Source organism: Salvelinus fontinalis, chromosome 7 (assembly GCF_029448725.1).
Source record: "Salvelinus fontinalis isolate EN_2023a chromosome 7, ASM2944872v1, whole genome shotgun sequence".
Classification (NCBI taxonomy): Eukaryota; Metazoa; Chordata; class Actinopteri; order Salmoniformes; family Salmonidae; genus Salvelinus; species Salvelinus fontinalis.
In genome coordinates this window covers 29,289,314-29,304,160 of record NC_074671.1, presented here as the reverse complement: position 1 = coordinate 29,304,160, position 14,847 = coordinate 29,289,314, and the positions used below count along the sequence as shown (strand labels likewise).

At 44.9% G+C, this 14,847-nt stretch overlaps 1 protein-coding gene across 15 annotated transcripts in view; it reads left to right on the top strand.

Moving 5' to 3' along the window:
• The first annotated feature begins 13 nt into the window (after positions 1-13).
• The window catches only part of LOC129859353 (protein scribble homolog), a 107,200-nt gene continuing 92,366 nt past the window's right edge, over positions 14-14,847 (top strand). For 8 of the 15 annotated variants that reach the window (XR_008760152.1, XM_055929017.1, XM_055929016.1 and 5 more), the window contains exon 1: positions 14-1,296. Coding sequence is in view for 14 of the 15 variants with exons in the window: in XM_055929017.1 (XP_055784992.1) it covers positions 1,138-1,296 (159 nt within the window). In the remaining variant the exon portion in view is untranslated. The remainder of the gene's footprint in view (positions 1,297-14,847) is intronic. The other 7 variants (XM_055929022.1, XM_055929015.1, XM_055929021.1 and 4 more) reach the window with 3 other exon arrangements.

Here is a 14,847-nt window from a genome sequence, read left to right as displayed (position 1 = left end):
TAAGGAGGAGCCACTGGGCGGAGCTGGAAGGTTGTGGTTAGCACTCCCCACCACATTTTTACAACAGCACCACACACCCGGCCGGAGAGTGAGGAAACTCCCCAGCGGAGTATTTAACTACAGAGGTTTCCTTCAGGCCGGTATTTGGTCAAATAGCGTATGTTTGTTCGCTAAATGAAGACTGAGACAAAAGCCCGAAGACCCACACAGGTTGCCCGCATCCCCCCAGACTCCTGCGTGGCCCTCCAGACGAGCGCAGCTTGCCACAAAGCGGCGGTACCTCCGGTTTAGTGAACATAATCCTGTTGCTGATATTGTGGGTTCAACATTTGTTGGTTTAAACGCTTCATATGACTTCTGGTTATTATTTTCAGTGCAAATAGTTATTGAATGACTGCCAATTGTCGGTTTTGAATTCCTAAGGTCGTTATATTGCAGTTTGTTTCCGTAGCCTAAAGAGGCACGAGAGATCACAAAGGTGGCTAATGTTAGCGACTAGCTCGCGACACAAACGAGTTCCATCTCCATACGTAACTTCGAAAGGTCGTTCGGTGTGCTTACACGGGACTATTCGCATCAAGCAGCAGAACACACATTTGTAACGGGGAGCCAAATACTATTTGCCTAGTTAGTTGGCTATCTTGCTGGAACGGCCAGCTTCCTTGTATCACATAACAAATGGGCTAGTGTTAGCTAACGCTGACTGAGCTGCATTTAATATTGTCGCACAAGTAAGGAAATGAAGACGTTCATTTAATTTAGTAGTTTTTTTAGATTATCAATATGATGGCATTTTAATGAGAATCGACTTTAAGCTAACAATCAAGGAAGATAACTTTAGCTATTATATTTGTATGTATCAATCACATTTTAGTTTGATTTGAGTCGCTGAGAGCCAACGAAAAGGACTGGAGTTGGGATATCAATTGACGATCGGAATTAATTCTGTCCCTGGTTTTAACCGGATTTTTTAGCCTCTTTGGATCGACGTGGGAGCAGCGGGATTTCGACGTCCACTCTTATCTGTCACTGTCGATATTTTTTCCTCTCCCTCCTCCCCCACAACCGTTCCCCGTTTCTTTCTCCGATGCGGATTGTTGAGTAGCACCGGCAACCAAATCAATACGGCAGCCGGACATGCTGAAGTGTATCCCTTTGTGGCGCTGTAACCGCCACGTCGAGTCGGTGGACAAGCGACATTGCAATTTGCAAAATGTCCCCGACGAGATATTCCGCTACAGCCGCAGTCTGGAAGAGCTTCTCCTCGACGCCAACCAACTCAGAGATTTACCCAAGGTAAGCAACCAGTGGTTATAATTAAGCACACATTGTGGCCTATATTGGCCGTCCAAATCATTATCATGCACGGTCAAATCAAGGCATGCAACCATGAGAAACTCCCAAGGGACAGGTGGCTGTTTTGATTGTCTGCCTGTCACGCATCTGTAAACATGTGTTAACTTAATCAGTATTTAATCAATTGAGCATAGTAACTAACTAATGCAGGAAGAACATTGTTTATTTGGAAAGTGGTTTAAATGTCATTAGTTCATATTCCAAACACTATCTTGGGTGAATGTTGTAGCTACTTTAATATTCTGGGGGGCTTATGACTGTGTACACCAAGGTATGATGTTACCTGTATGTCCTATTCTTGCATTGGATAACCATTGACAATGGGAATCAAAGCAACTGGGGTAGGAGGCTGCCTGCTCTCTGTTCAGATTAACACTGATGACAGCAGGGAGTAGGAATCAGAGGAGAAACGGGCCTCTTTCTGCCTTTGGATGCTTGCTGTTGGAGTCACAGGCAGAGGAGGCTCATGCTGCAGTGGAGTGGGCGTGCTGCATGATATCAAATGTGTAGACGGACTCAGCAGATGAAAGGAGCTGGCTGGCACCTCACTATGTTGCCTGCAATAACTGCATGATCCAGTGGGATTGGAAACGGCCAGTGCTATCTGGAATCCTTGGGATGTCCTTACCCTAAACCCTTGCCATAGCCCTAACCATTTTACATTTCAACTTCAATGGGGTAGGGACGTCCTAAGGAATCCGGTTAGCATGGACCGATTGGTAACAGAGGGAGGAGGCTTTTGTGGAATGAGTCTCCCTCCTCCACCCACCCACACTCCTCCTACATGAAAAATCACCAAGGCTTTGCTTGCATGTCCCTTGTTTATTTTAGGGGAGCTGGATGGTTATCTGGCCATGCAACATACTCATTTACACCAGAGCACTGGGGCGGAACAAATTGCCTGACTCTCGTCTCAATTTGCAGATGTGTTCATTGTCCTGTTCCAGTATAAGGGAATGGCTGTGGAAGATAATGGCGCTCAAGACTTAATACTAATTATAATACGTTTAAGTTGTAAAGCGCATTTATCAGACCCAAGTCACACCAGAAAATAAATACAATCCAGAACACAGGCAACAATCAAAGCTATATATACAGATGTCGCCAGATCCAGGGGACATGAGAACAGAATTAGCAGAGGTCTTTGAAAGCTTTTCTGAACAGCATGGTCTTGAGCTGGAGGACACTCTGCAGCCCTAATAGTGTCTGGAACACAGGAGGTTGGTGGCACCTTAATTGGGGAGGACAGGCATGTGGTAATGGCTGGAGCGGAATGGGTGGAAAGGTATCAACATCAAACACATGGCTCCCATGTGTTTGATGCCATTCCATTTATTCTGTTCCAGCCATTATTATGAGCCCCCCAGCAGCCTCTACTCGTCTGGAAGTGCATTCTGGAGCCCTGCAACTGAAAGCCCTGTCACCCATATTTTTTAGTGTGCTGCGAGGCTGGTAAAGTGAGACAGACCTGGACGAGTGAGTGAGATGTGCTGCTGCCATGGGGATAACAACTACCCCCTCTCATTGAAACTACAGAAATTCAAGGCCAACCGTGGTACTGCAGGCATTTTTTGCAGAAAACAGGATCCCCCATTATAGTGAATGTGGAAATGTCAATCTTTGCTTCTAATACACCAGATATATGTCCTTGAAACAATTTATTTTAAAATCGCACACAGAAGAAGTTCTAAGGATTATTTAGTTGCTAACGGCAGCTTGCAGAACCCCGGTCGGCCTTCATCTTGAGTTACTCAATGAGAGGGGGTATCACTGAGCGCTTGCAACGACACTCCCTGGAGTAGCTCAAACTTCACATGTTATGTCTCCACGAGACGCCATCTTAATCGACTTCATTTGGCTTCAATGCACTATTGAGTCTTCACAGGAATGAATGGTATCTTGTGATCGACGGCTTTGCCCATTCTTTTTAGTCATTGGCTTCTGCTCAGAAGTTCTGAGTCAGGCTCTCAGACATGGCTAATGTTGTACAGTGGTGGTGAGGAGAGTAGCAAGTTGCACAGGCACCAGTAGTGTCTGTGTCCACAATCCCAGGTCATAAGGAGCTACAGTTAGACAACAGAAGAATGCAAAATCCCTAGCAGGAGTTTGAACACCATTGTAAGTAGTTACTTGTAAATAGTCACTTGTAGGCCTAAGTTGTAGACCATTCTGTTGAGCCCACTTGAGTCGTGCTCTGAGTCCCAGGCCATTCTGTTCAGCTATGATTTTACTGGATTGTGCTTACAATCTGGTTTGTCACCCTAGACCTTAGTCTTCGTGTCTCTCACATGTTGTCTTTTAGTTTGTACCCAGACGTAATGTTGACGAGAGAGCGTGTGTGTGGTTGTTTGTGCCGCCCTTCGCCAAAGGGCGGCTGTTACGAAACATGTGGTTATGTTCACTGGAGGAGGGACTAAGACGGATAAGGAGGGAGTTGTTTAGGGGAGCAGCTCAGTATAGCTCTAAGACTCACAAAAGCACACACAGACATCCAGTTGTTTAATATTTAATCTGGCTGCTAGTTAGGCTAGATGCAGACTGGGGTTTCCTGACACAGATCGAAGCTGCTGGGGGAGGCTGTACCCAAGGGTGCATTGCCTGGCCTGCTTGACTCAGCCCAGCCACCGTGAGCCTGGTGGTGCAGGAGGCCGTGAGGCTGGCAGAAGGCATATAATCAGGGCCGCTAACGCACACCAATAGACCCCTGTTCACAGCGCTGGTTTAAGCCGAGAGACAAATATGGTGTGACAGAACAGCTCTAGCGCATGTCTGTAGCCGTGTTGCGTGCAGACACAAAGCATATGGTCCCCTTGCCTGCAGTCCTAGGAGGGCTTCGGCGAGAGGGGGCCATCAAAGGTCCATGCAGGGTCATGAATGTGGAGAGAACCCAGCAATAAAAGAACGCTCTAATATAAAATGATCGCCTGTTCTCATTTGGGCACCTTGTCCTGCGACGACAGCTATTTATGGCATTTCTAGCTCCCTACAGCGCCATTTTTTTTTGTTAACAAATGGACGGTAGGACTGGCCCTTCTGGGGTGTATTTTGCCCATGGTGCCTGGTGTGCTTGTTATTCAGATGTCTCAAAAATAATAATCAGGTCATATCAGCATCTAGTAACTTCTTTTAGGAAACGTCCCCTCTGTGGTTATTCCCTTCCAAAAAGGTCTGTATTCATTGGTCCATTTCCTGGTGAACAAGCAAACCATTAGGCAACAGCAGTTCTAATGGTTTCCATGTTATGGTTTCTAATGGTAAAAGTCCCGAACACATCCGATACATATTGAGATGTTTTCTAATCGTTTTATTGAAACACACAACGGCCGTGCGGCTTGTCACATTTTATTCACTAGCCCAATTCTCCATCTCAGTTTTGGGCTTGTAGGAATAGTCTTAATATGAGAATTGCACCGTATGGATAGTCCTCACAGAGTTGTCATTTGACTATTCAATGTGAGTTGGGCTATAGCGTTAGGTTGCTAAGAGAGGGCAAACTGAATTGCGTTCATTGAGGACTGGCTTAACTTGTGAGTGACAGCATCATTTATTTTTAATCATGAGTAAATGTCATTTGTTTTCTACCCAAAGTTGCAAAGATGATGTTGTGTTCCATTTAATAAACAGCAACATTTTATAAAAGGTTGTGGAAGTAGCAATACTCCACACTACAGACACAGAGAACAGATACTGTATGCTGGTTGTATATTGTGTACCGGGGTAACCTTTTCTTGGATTCCTCATGCGTTACTCAATAGGAGGAATGCGTTTTGTTCAAATGATCGGATGTAGGGTGCTATAATTATTTAATATTATGTCAAGCCTATAAATTAAAGGGCCAATTTGGATCAAATTTATTTATTTAGCCCTTCTTACATCAGCTGATTTCTCAACGTGCTGTACAGAAACCCAGCCTAAAATGGATGCAGTCAATTAGCTTAATTTCTCAGATCAAATTACATTTCAGCCAAATAATTTTATAGAAACAGATAAGATTAGCATTCCTAACTACAGAAACTATTTCGGAACAATCAGAGATGGTGGGTGTCATGGCTTGCTGAAATGGGGCTCCCGAGTGGCTCAGCGGTCTAAGGCACTGCATCTCAGTGCTAGAGGCATCACTACAGACCCTGGTTCAATTCCAGGCTGTATCACAACCGGCCGTGATTGGGAGTTCCCGCAGGGCGGCGCACAATATGCCCAGCGTTGTCCGTGTTAGGGTTTGGCCGGGGTAGGTAGTCATTGTAAATAATAATTTGTTCCTAAAGGACTTGCCTAGTTAATTAAAGGTTCAATAAAAATGACTTGGACCGACTCGGTCTTCTCCGTCTAATGCGCCACCATGTGTGCCAGATGTCATTGACAATAATTGTCTCACACCACCTTCAAAGTTTCACTGTGGAGAGCAGTGGGCTGCAGGGTGGCCTAAGGCCATCACCACTACACGGACCCAATATCTGTACCGAAGCCTGCTTGAGCAATGCTCAATGACACCTGGCACACACAACCCATGAGGCATTCATTTTCGCCATACAGTCAAGAAGGTAAATTTGATGTATGCGATTAAGGCAAATTAGTACTATAATGGGGGTTGGGCTGGAGGGTGTAGAGGGATGGATTTGCTATATAGGGTTTGGGGAGGGGGGATTTAAGTGTGAACAGATGGAGAGTCAGATGCTCTGACAGGGTCTTAGGTTCACTGCGGTTTACTTGAGCTCCACCTGGCGACCCTGGCTTATGTGTGCTGTATTGCTTTTATCTGGTTAGCCTTGCATGGTAAAAAAGTACATACAAATGTTTTATTGTCCCATACATCGGATAGGTGCAGTGAAAGGTGTAGGTTTTACATGGTCAGCAATAGTAGCGCGGTGCACCTGGAGCAAATGAGGGTTAAGAGCTTTGGTCAAGGGTACGTCGACAGATTTTTCACTGTCGGCTTGGGTATTCAACTTTTCTGTTGTGGGCTGTGGGACTCATTTTGTCGACTGGCTCCGGTCCAGGGTTTTTTTCCCTATACGTTTGTTTCCTTTAGAAATATTACTGAGCCGTTGTATTGCACTGGAAGAACGAAATTGCGTGCTTGGGACAAGTTGTGCAGCTCAAACAGAACCAGCTTACCTGTAAGGCTGGCCAAAAAAAGAAGCTTGCCTCCATTGAACCCTACTTTTGTACTACTATACAGAACAGAACCCAAAAGGACCCTTGGAGAGAGCAAGCGGTCAGGAATTTCCCCTCACGCCCATATGTTCTGATCTCTTAACATCAAGCTCTGTTTTCTCATAACGCAATGCCTAATCCTGGCTATTCCTTAATGCGTCTTTTGTGTTGCTGCTAAGTAGGGTTCCTCGGTGGTTTTCACAAATACCACTGCCTCGTAATGCCAGTGACAAAAACACGGAGGAGTGCTGAAACGGACTAATTTCAATGTCCACCAAGTGTCTCTGAGAAGCAGAGGGCTACGTCATTCTCTCCTGGATCTGTAAATGACTAGAGAAGGATCGCTCATGGATAAAGGTCCTTGTTGGGAAAATAATTATCTGCGGTTCCCTCTTGCGCCAGCAAAGCATTTCGTGAATGCGCCGGCCCAGGCACTTGTGAGGAAATGGATGTGGGCGCATCCCAGCCCACTCTGGAGGATCAAGTTGAGGAGACCGGTGGAAGTATCTTTTAACAGTCTTGAAGTCTTGTGACAGGTTACATAGTAGCCCATTCAGCCTTTCCTGACACCCTCGACCTAGCCACTCATATCCAATATCACTGCCTTTTGTCCCAGCACTCTATGTTCTGTCCTGCCCTTGGCTTGGCATTTTACACTCAAAACACACCAGTCAGAAACAGACATTTGCACAAATCGAAGGTTGGTGGCAGAACAGGCCAGGCCTTCAGTAAAGCACACAAGGACATAGTATTTTTGTCTTTTTTAGGAAGAAAGGCAAGGTCACTGTCAAAAGCATCTCCCAATAACCTTAATAAACTTGTCAGTAACTTGGCCCAGTGGCCCCCGTCAGAATTTACAGCTACACTTGCAGCTGCACTTTTTCAGTTCCCTGCTTTTCTAGTTTGAAACAAAGATGCATTTGTCAGAATGCAATCGGCGCAGCAGGCTTGCTAGTGCTACGTTGCGGCTAGAATATATCTGCTTGGTCTTCCATTGGTCTCCCATTGTCCTGTATGTAATGACTGGTTGAAATGCTTGGTGGGTGTGGTGGATGATGTCTGCACCCAGAGTCTGCAGAACAGGTTTGAAGAACGTCTCTCCCTGTGTTATTACTGTTTTTGGATCAGTTACGCTCGGCATCCTGCTAGTAAACAAACGCGTGAAAACCAACTGCAGGTAGAGATCTGAGGAGCTGGCGAGTTAATGAAGTGGCTGCAGTGTAAGCTAAATCTGCGTTATCAACAAAAGTGTCACTCGCATCTAGGCCTGGCACACTTACTGTGTAACTGACGGTTATGGATGAACACTCATGGTCATGAAAATAAAATAACTGCCATAAGTTTAAAACAATATTTGTATATTTTTTTACGAACAGTTTGATTGAAGCTGGAATGGCTGGGCATTCGTGCGGTTGAGTCTGTTTCTGCGATTTTAACATGGGATGGAACTTTGTTGCCCCTCGCCGAAACAAGCAAGGTGTTGTAGCAGACGAATACAATGGGATTGGAACCTCTAACCCTGCAAGTTTGACTGGTAAACTCATGGTTAAACTCGCAATGGCTGCCTGGTATTGTGATGCAGTAATTTCCATGGTAATGTAGAATGTTCAAATTATGTTAACTGATGTGGGTCATGCAATGGAATATATTTTTTTTATAATGTGAGTTGAATCAACAAATCACAGCACATATTGATAGGTACGCTTCCTGCTTTTACTTCATGTTTTGCTCGTATGGGTACAGTCACAATGGCTGCCAGTCTGCTCATTATGCCATAATTTACTTGAATTGGGATGGCCGTTCTAATTCTATACGGAACAAAAATAAGAAATGCAACAATTTTCTATGAATTTACTGAGTTACAGTTCATATAAGGAAATCAGGATTTTGGAAATAATTCATTCGGCCCTAATCTATGGATTTCACATGACTGGGCAGGGGTGCTGCCGTGTAAGGGCATGGGAAGGCATATGCCCGCCCACTTGGGAGCCAGGTGCACCACCTTGGTAGCCAGGCCCAGGCAATCAAAAGGGATTTATTACAGACAGAAATAGTCCTCAGCACCCTCCACCCTCTCCCTCGGACGATCCCGCAGGTGAAGAAGCCGGATGTGGACGTCCTGGGCTGGCGTGGTTACACGTGGTCCTCTCTAGGGGACCATACCTACTCTCATCATCAGTGCGGTTTCATGTCTCTAGGATAAATCTAAACTGTGGGTTGTTTTGAGTACATTTGCAGGTGTGCGTGGAAATGCTGAGCCAAGAATCATGTTTTGACACATTTATCCTGGTTAAGGGGATTAGTGCAGAACAGTAACCAGTTGGCCTACATTTATTAGGGAGCTAAGTAGCCAACTTTAGCAAGGTGATACATCATGGTGTAATGTAGGCTGTTGCCTGACCTTAAGCTGTCCATCAACTAGACCGTATCTAATATTTGAAGACCAAAGTATTTTATTTGAACAGTCTAGAGCAGGTATTGCCAAATAAAAATATGAATTCACATTTTCAAACAGTCCATTTATATTTTCCAACTGTGCTATACATTTGGGTGAGTTTTTTCTCTCTCACCTGAGTAGCCTTGTTTCACTGCCAAAAATACTATTTTAACTATCTAGTGCTCAGCGAAATAACAACACTGTCAAATACAGGTAGCCTAGTAAAATAATTAACATCCAATCACATTAACCGTTACACTCTTGCGGGAATTCCACTAACGGTCCGTATGTAGCCAAGCGTAGCTGCTGTGTGCTTCATTTGCTTGAAAAATGGATAAATGTTTTTAAAAAGTAAGGCCGTGTCCATGGAGACACATACCAGCTCTACTGGTAGTACTGCTACTACCAGCTCTACTGGTATGGTAGTACTGCTACTACGAGCACATCCAATGCTAGCATCAGTAATTCTACATTTGTTGTTAGTTAGCCCAGCTAGCATGGACGCTGACAGCTGTGAATCTGATGCAGCCGAAGAGCTACTGCCCCCTTACCTGGGAATGCACCGAACAGCAGACCGGGACGTTGGACCATCAGAGGCACAAATATGAGAACATTGATTTGGGGTTCACTTATATTGGGGGTAGTGCCTTTCCTCAGCCACAGTGTGTGTGTGCAGAACCTCAAAACTCAATAAAACCTTCACTCAAGTGCAGACATTTAGAAACTAAATGCTGGGGGAATAGGCCAAAATAAACATACAGACTATGCAGTCATCAAACAACTCTGTTTCACAACGCATCAGTGACATGGCAGGAGATGTTTTGAAACAATTACTGATTCCCATACCAGTAAATACTATGCGTTACAGCTGGATGAGTCGACAGACGTGGCGGGCCTGGCACAGCTCCTGGTATATATCCGTTACGTTTATGGGGGGTCAATTAAGGAAGACATCCTCTTCTGCAAACCAGGACAATGGGAGAGGATATTTTTAAAGTACTGGACAGCATTGTGACGTCAAATGGACTTTGATGGTCAAGATGTGTTGGTATCTGTACTGATGGCGCAAAAGCCATGGCAGGGAGACATAGTGGAGTGGTAACGCGCATGCAAGCAGTTGCTCCCGACGTCACTTGGGTATACGACAGCATCCACAGAGGCTCTTGCTGCCAAGGGAATGCCTGACCGCTTAAAATACGTTTTGGGCGCTACAGGGAAAATGGTTAAATTTGTTGAAGAAATACCCCTGAACTATTGTGTATTTTCTGCACTATGAAATGATATGGGCAGTGACCATGTAACGCTTTTACAACATACAGAAGTGCGCTGGTTATTGATAAGATTTTTGAATTGCGAGATGAGCTTAGTTTTCTCTACTGACCATAATTTACACTTCTGACTGATTTGCATGAGGATGAGATTCTCACACAACTGGCCTAACTGGGTGATGTTTTTTCTCACATGAATGATCTGAATCTAGGATTACAGGGACTCTCCGCAACTATATTCAATGTGCGGGACAAATTGAGGCTATGATTAAGAAGTTGGCGCTCTTCTCTGTCTGCATTAACAAGGACGACGACACAGATCTTTCCATCATTGTTAGATTTTTTTTTGTGTGCTAATGAACTCAAGCTTACATTTGACAATGTCAAATAGCGAAGCACCTGAGTGAGCTGGGTGCGCAATTACGCAGGTACTTTCCCAAAACGGACGACACAAACAACTGTATTAGTTACCCTTTTCATGCCCCGCCTCCAGTCCACTTACCGATATCTGAACAAGAGAGCCTCATCGAAATTGCAACAAAAGCCACTACAAGATTTCTGGATCGGGCTGCGCTCCGGGTATCCTGCCTTGGCAAATCGACCTGTTAAGATACTGATGCCCTTTGCAACCACGTACCTATGTGAGAGTGGATTCTCGGCCCTCAGTAACATGAAACTAAATAAAGGCTCAGACTGTGTGGGGGAAATTATTTAAGACTGAGACCAGTATAACCCAACATTGCAGAGTTATGTGCATCCTGTCAAGCACACCCTTCTCATTTATCTGTGGGGAGTTATTCACAATTTTCATTTTATTCAAGTTTTATATGTAAGCTGGCTAAAATAATGAGAGAAATAATTGATTATATTATTTGTGCTAAGGGCTTCACCCGGCCGTGAAAACAGCCCTCAGTCCCCCCCCAACTCTGTCTGCCCTATCGTGCACAGGCCAACCAGGCTAATATGCCCGAGCGAGAGTGTCCTCTGGGACCTCCTCTTTAATTCCGTTCAGTCTTTTTGAGCACAAATGGACAGATGATATTGGAGTGTTTATTTTTCTCTCTCCAGTCTCTTGTGTATGTTTGTTCAGCCTTGGGTCATAATTGTAGTCCAAAGGAAAGGGCAATTTGGGACCGCGTTGCTAATACTGAATGTCCTGTAACCACTTCCACTTTTGTATTTATTGATATGAATAATTTGTTTTAAGCGGTCTCTCTTTCACAAGTCAGCATTGTGTTTTTGTTTGTGTTATTTGGATCTCACATCTCCATTCACCCCCTGTCCCACTCTTTAACCTAATGCAGGGATTTTTCTTTCATTGTAATCCTTGGTCGGGCTGTCTAAATTTTTATATATATATATATATATATATATATATATATATATATATATATATATATATATATATATATATATATATATATATATATATATATATATATATATATATATATATATATATAAATTCTATGCCTAAGTCCCCAGATATAATAAATAAAGCCCCCCCCCCCACGGCTGATTAAACTGCATGGACATTACACAGGTGCACCTTCTGCTGGGGAAAATAAAAGGTCACTCTAAAATGTGACGTTTTGTCATAACACAATGCCACAGATGTCTCAAATTGAGGGAGCGTGCAATTGGCATGCTGACTGCAGGAACGTCCACCAGAGCTGTTACTAGATGTTTTGAATGTTAATTTCTCTACCATAAGCCACCTCCAATGTCATTTTAGAGAATTTGGCAGTACGTCCAACCGTCCTCACAACCGCAGACCACGTGTAACTACGCCAGCCCAGGACCTCCACATCCGGCTTCTTCACCTGCGGGATCGTCTGAGACCAGCCACCCGGACAGCTGATGAAACCAAGGACCATTTCTGTCTTTAAAGCCCTTTGAGTTACCCCCACAAAATCTGATTGGCTGGGCCTGGCCACCCATGGCTGCACCCCTACCCAGTCATGTGAATCCATGGATTGAACTGTAACTCTGTAAAATTGTTAATTGTTGCATTTTTATATTTTTGTTCAGTATAGATATAAAGTATGATGGGTACACTTCCTGCTTTGCTCCTATGGGTACAGTAGAAATGTAGACCACCCTATAATTAGAAAAGATGGTTGACATATTCAAAAAATTGAAAATAATAAAATAAATAATTGTCTTAAAGAACTAACATTCGCCAAAAATAAAAGTTAGACCGGGTGAATTGAAAATGCAAAAATCATTGATTTTAGCAGTATTCATTTTATTATGTTGGAGCAAAAGAACACCGCATAATCCATGGCAAATGCGTAGAATTAAATGTATTTTTCTCCACAGATTATGCACTAAAAAAGTGTAGCCTAATGTCTGGCCAGGTATAGGAAGTTCACAGCCAGAATCTAGGACGTACACACTGTTTCCATAAAGTGCTGTACTGCTTTGTATATTGTCTTCCTCTATTCCAGCCATCTCTCTGGGAGGGTAGGGGCCTCCCCTGCGACTCTGCTGGCTGAACTAGGCCAGGACTGGTGATAAATCACACCTGCCACCGGCCTCTCTCTGAAAAACCACATTAGTTCCCCCTGCTCTACCTTCTTGTCACGCCACTGTTCTCTTTTTTGCTTGTTCTCTCTCGGCAGGAAGCTGTGGCGCAGTGGTTCAGTAGCATGGGAAACTACACCAAAGGACACTTCCTCTAGTCTGTATCTCTGCAATTTTGTTTTAAGGATCTGTCTGTCATCATAGTGTATGTGCTCAGTCCCACTTTTGAGAAGAGCGTGTTAGGTGAGAGGTAACCAGAAGTGATGAGCTAGTGGAGAACATTGTTTCGAGGTCTCTGTTAATGCAGAAGCACTATTCATCAGGTTCCTTTGTCGGAGCTGATGACCAGCTGGTCTCACAGCCTGCTCCCCCTTCCGTCCCCCACCGGAGATGGATTAACAGGAGCCCCCCCCCCCCAGAGGAGGAAGTGATCCTGGGTGCCTCAGAAGTGAGCAGGGTAGGTAGGTGCACTCAGCCCCACTGATCCCCAGTCCTTAGGGAGAGAAGAGCACTTCATCTCTGACCACAGAACAGCCAGGCAGGCTGAGCGAGGGTGTCTGGTGGAAAACCATAGAATTAATTCTAGGTGGAAAAACAGCCATCCAGGGAGACTGTCGTGGAGCTAAGAGCCTTGCAAGCCCTAGGGAGGTACTGCTGCTGGATCAGCAGCCATTCTGTGTGACACACACACACGCAAGACCACAGAGAAGGTCATGCCTTGCTTTCTGGTAAACACAGATGATGCCTGATGCTGATGGTCATTGCTCCTATCAGGGTAGTGTCAACCATAAACAGGCTCTTCTGTGTTCCTGAGGTGAGTCTCACAGCTCTCCCTCTTGCACTCTGCACGCAGTCACCAGCCTCCAAGGTTAACAATGAGCAGAGGCAGCAGAATAATTGAAGCTGCAGTGGTGGGAGGTGGCTCAGTGTCTGTGTGCAAGGCTGGTGCGCTGCGATAGGACTGATGTGCCACACGTCCAATAATTAAGAGGCAGGGACTGTGCGACATGGAGTCATGGTGGCCTCAAATGTCACACCATTCTCTCACGCTCTCTTTCTCTGTGTTTTGGTATTTAAAGTCGGTCTGGAGCCTCACCGGTCAAGTGCGCTGACCTGCCGATCTTAGATGGCTGAGAGTCAATGTCCTGACAAAATGCCTCCACATCTGCCTGCCTGCCTTAGGCTTGCAACTTTATAGATTCAATACCAGTCACCAGCATGGTTTTGCTCCATGAATAGACAAACCAAGACATTTAACATACAATAGATGTGTGTTATTTGTTGTAAAAACACAAACACTGAACACTTTCAGTGTTCGTTATCCCAACATAAGAGGTGGTAGAACTCTCTTCGGTATAACCCATCTGATCCTATTTAAAGCCTCAAAAGCAATTCACCCGCTGCTTGTGAGTCTCTGAGGTGGAGGTGTTCAAATACTACCCTGACATTTCTTTGGCTGTTTTGGGACCTTTGATCTCCACCGGAGCTCTGGTACTGCTGCTGCGTTGCCACGTGATAGTTCCTTAGAGGGCCCTCCATCAGACTACTGATCACCCCCCACCCTCCAGGGAGCGTATTGACCAGGATGGCACCACTAGTACTGACCATAAACAAATGCTAATGCTGGCCTTAAAGACTGCCTGCTTCATACGGTCATCCAAAGCCTCCGTCTCTGTCTCGCGGAAACCCAACACCACCTCTCCTCTTGTTAGGTGGTGTTTTGTGGCGGTGGATTCTCTGGGTTCCATTTGACCAGCATTAGTGTTCTGTATCTGCACTCTCCTACTTAGTATTTTCAAAACTTCATAGAACTGATGCATCCTTTCCATATACAGTGATCTCAGTGTGCTGTAAGCCCTTTCTCTCTCGGTCAGTCTATGGACTGTTCTCATCACCAGTTTATTAGCCTGGGTAGTTATCCGCCAGTGGCCAGAAGTAGAACAATGTGTCTCTACAGTGCAGTGAGCCCAGCTGATACTAAACTCTTTTCCCCAGACTGTCAGTCCGTGTCTTGAGTCCACACAAAGCGCTGGTTTGTTTCCCCTGAGTGGGGGGGGGGGGGCTGTCTGTTGGTCAATCTGTGTGGAGGTTCTGGGCCCAGGCCTC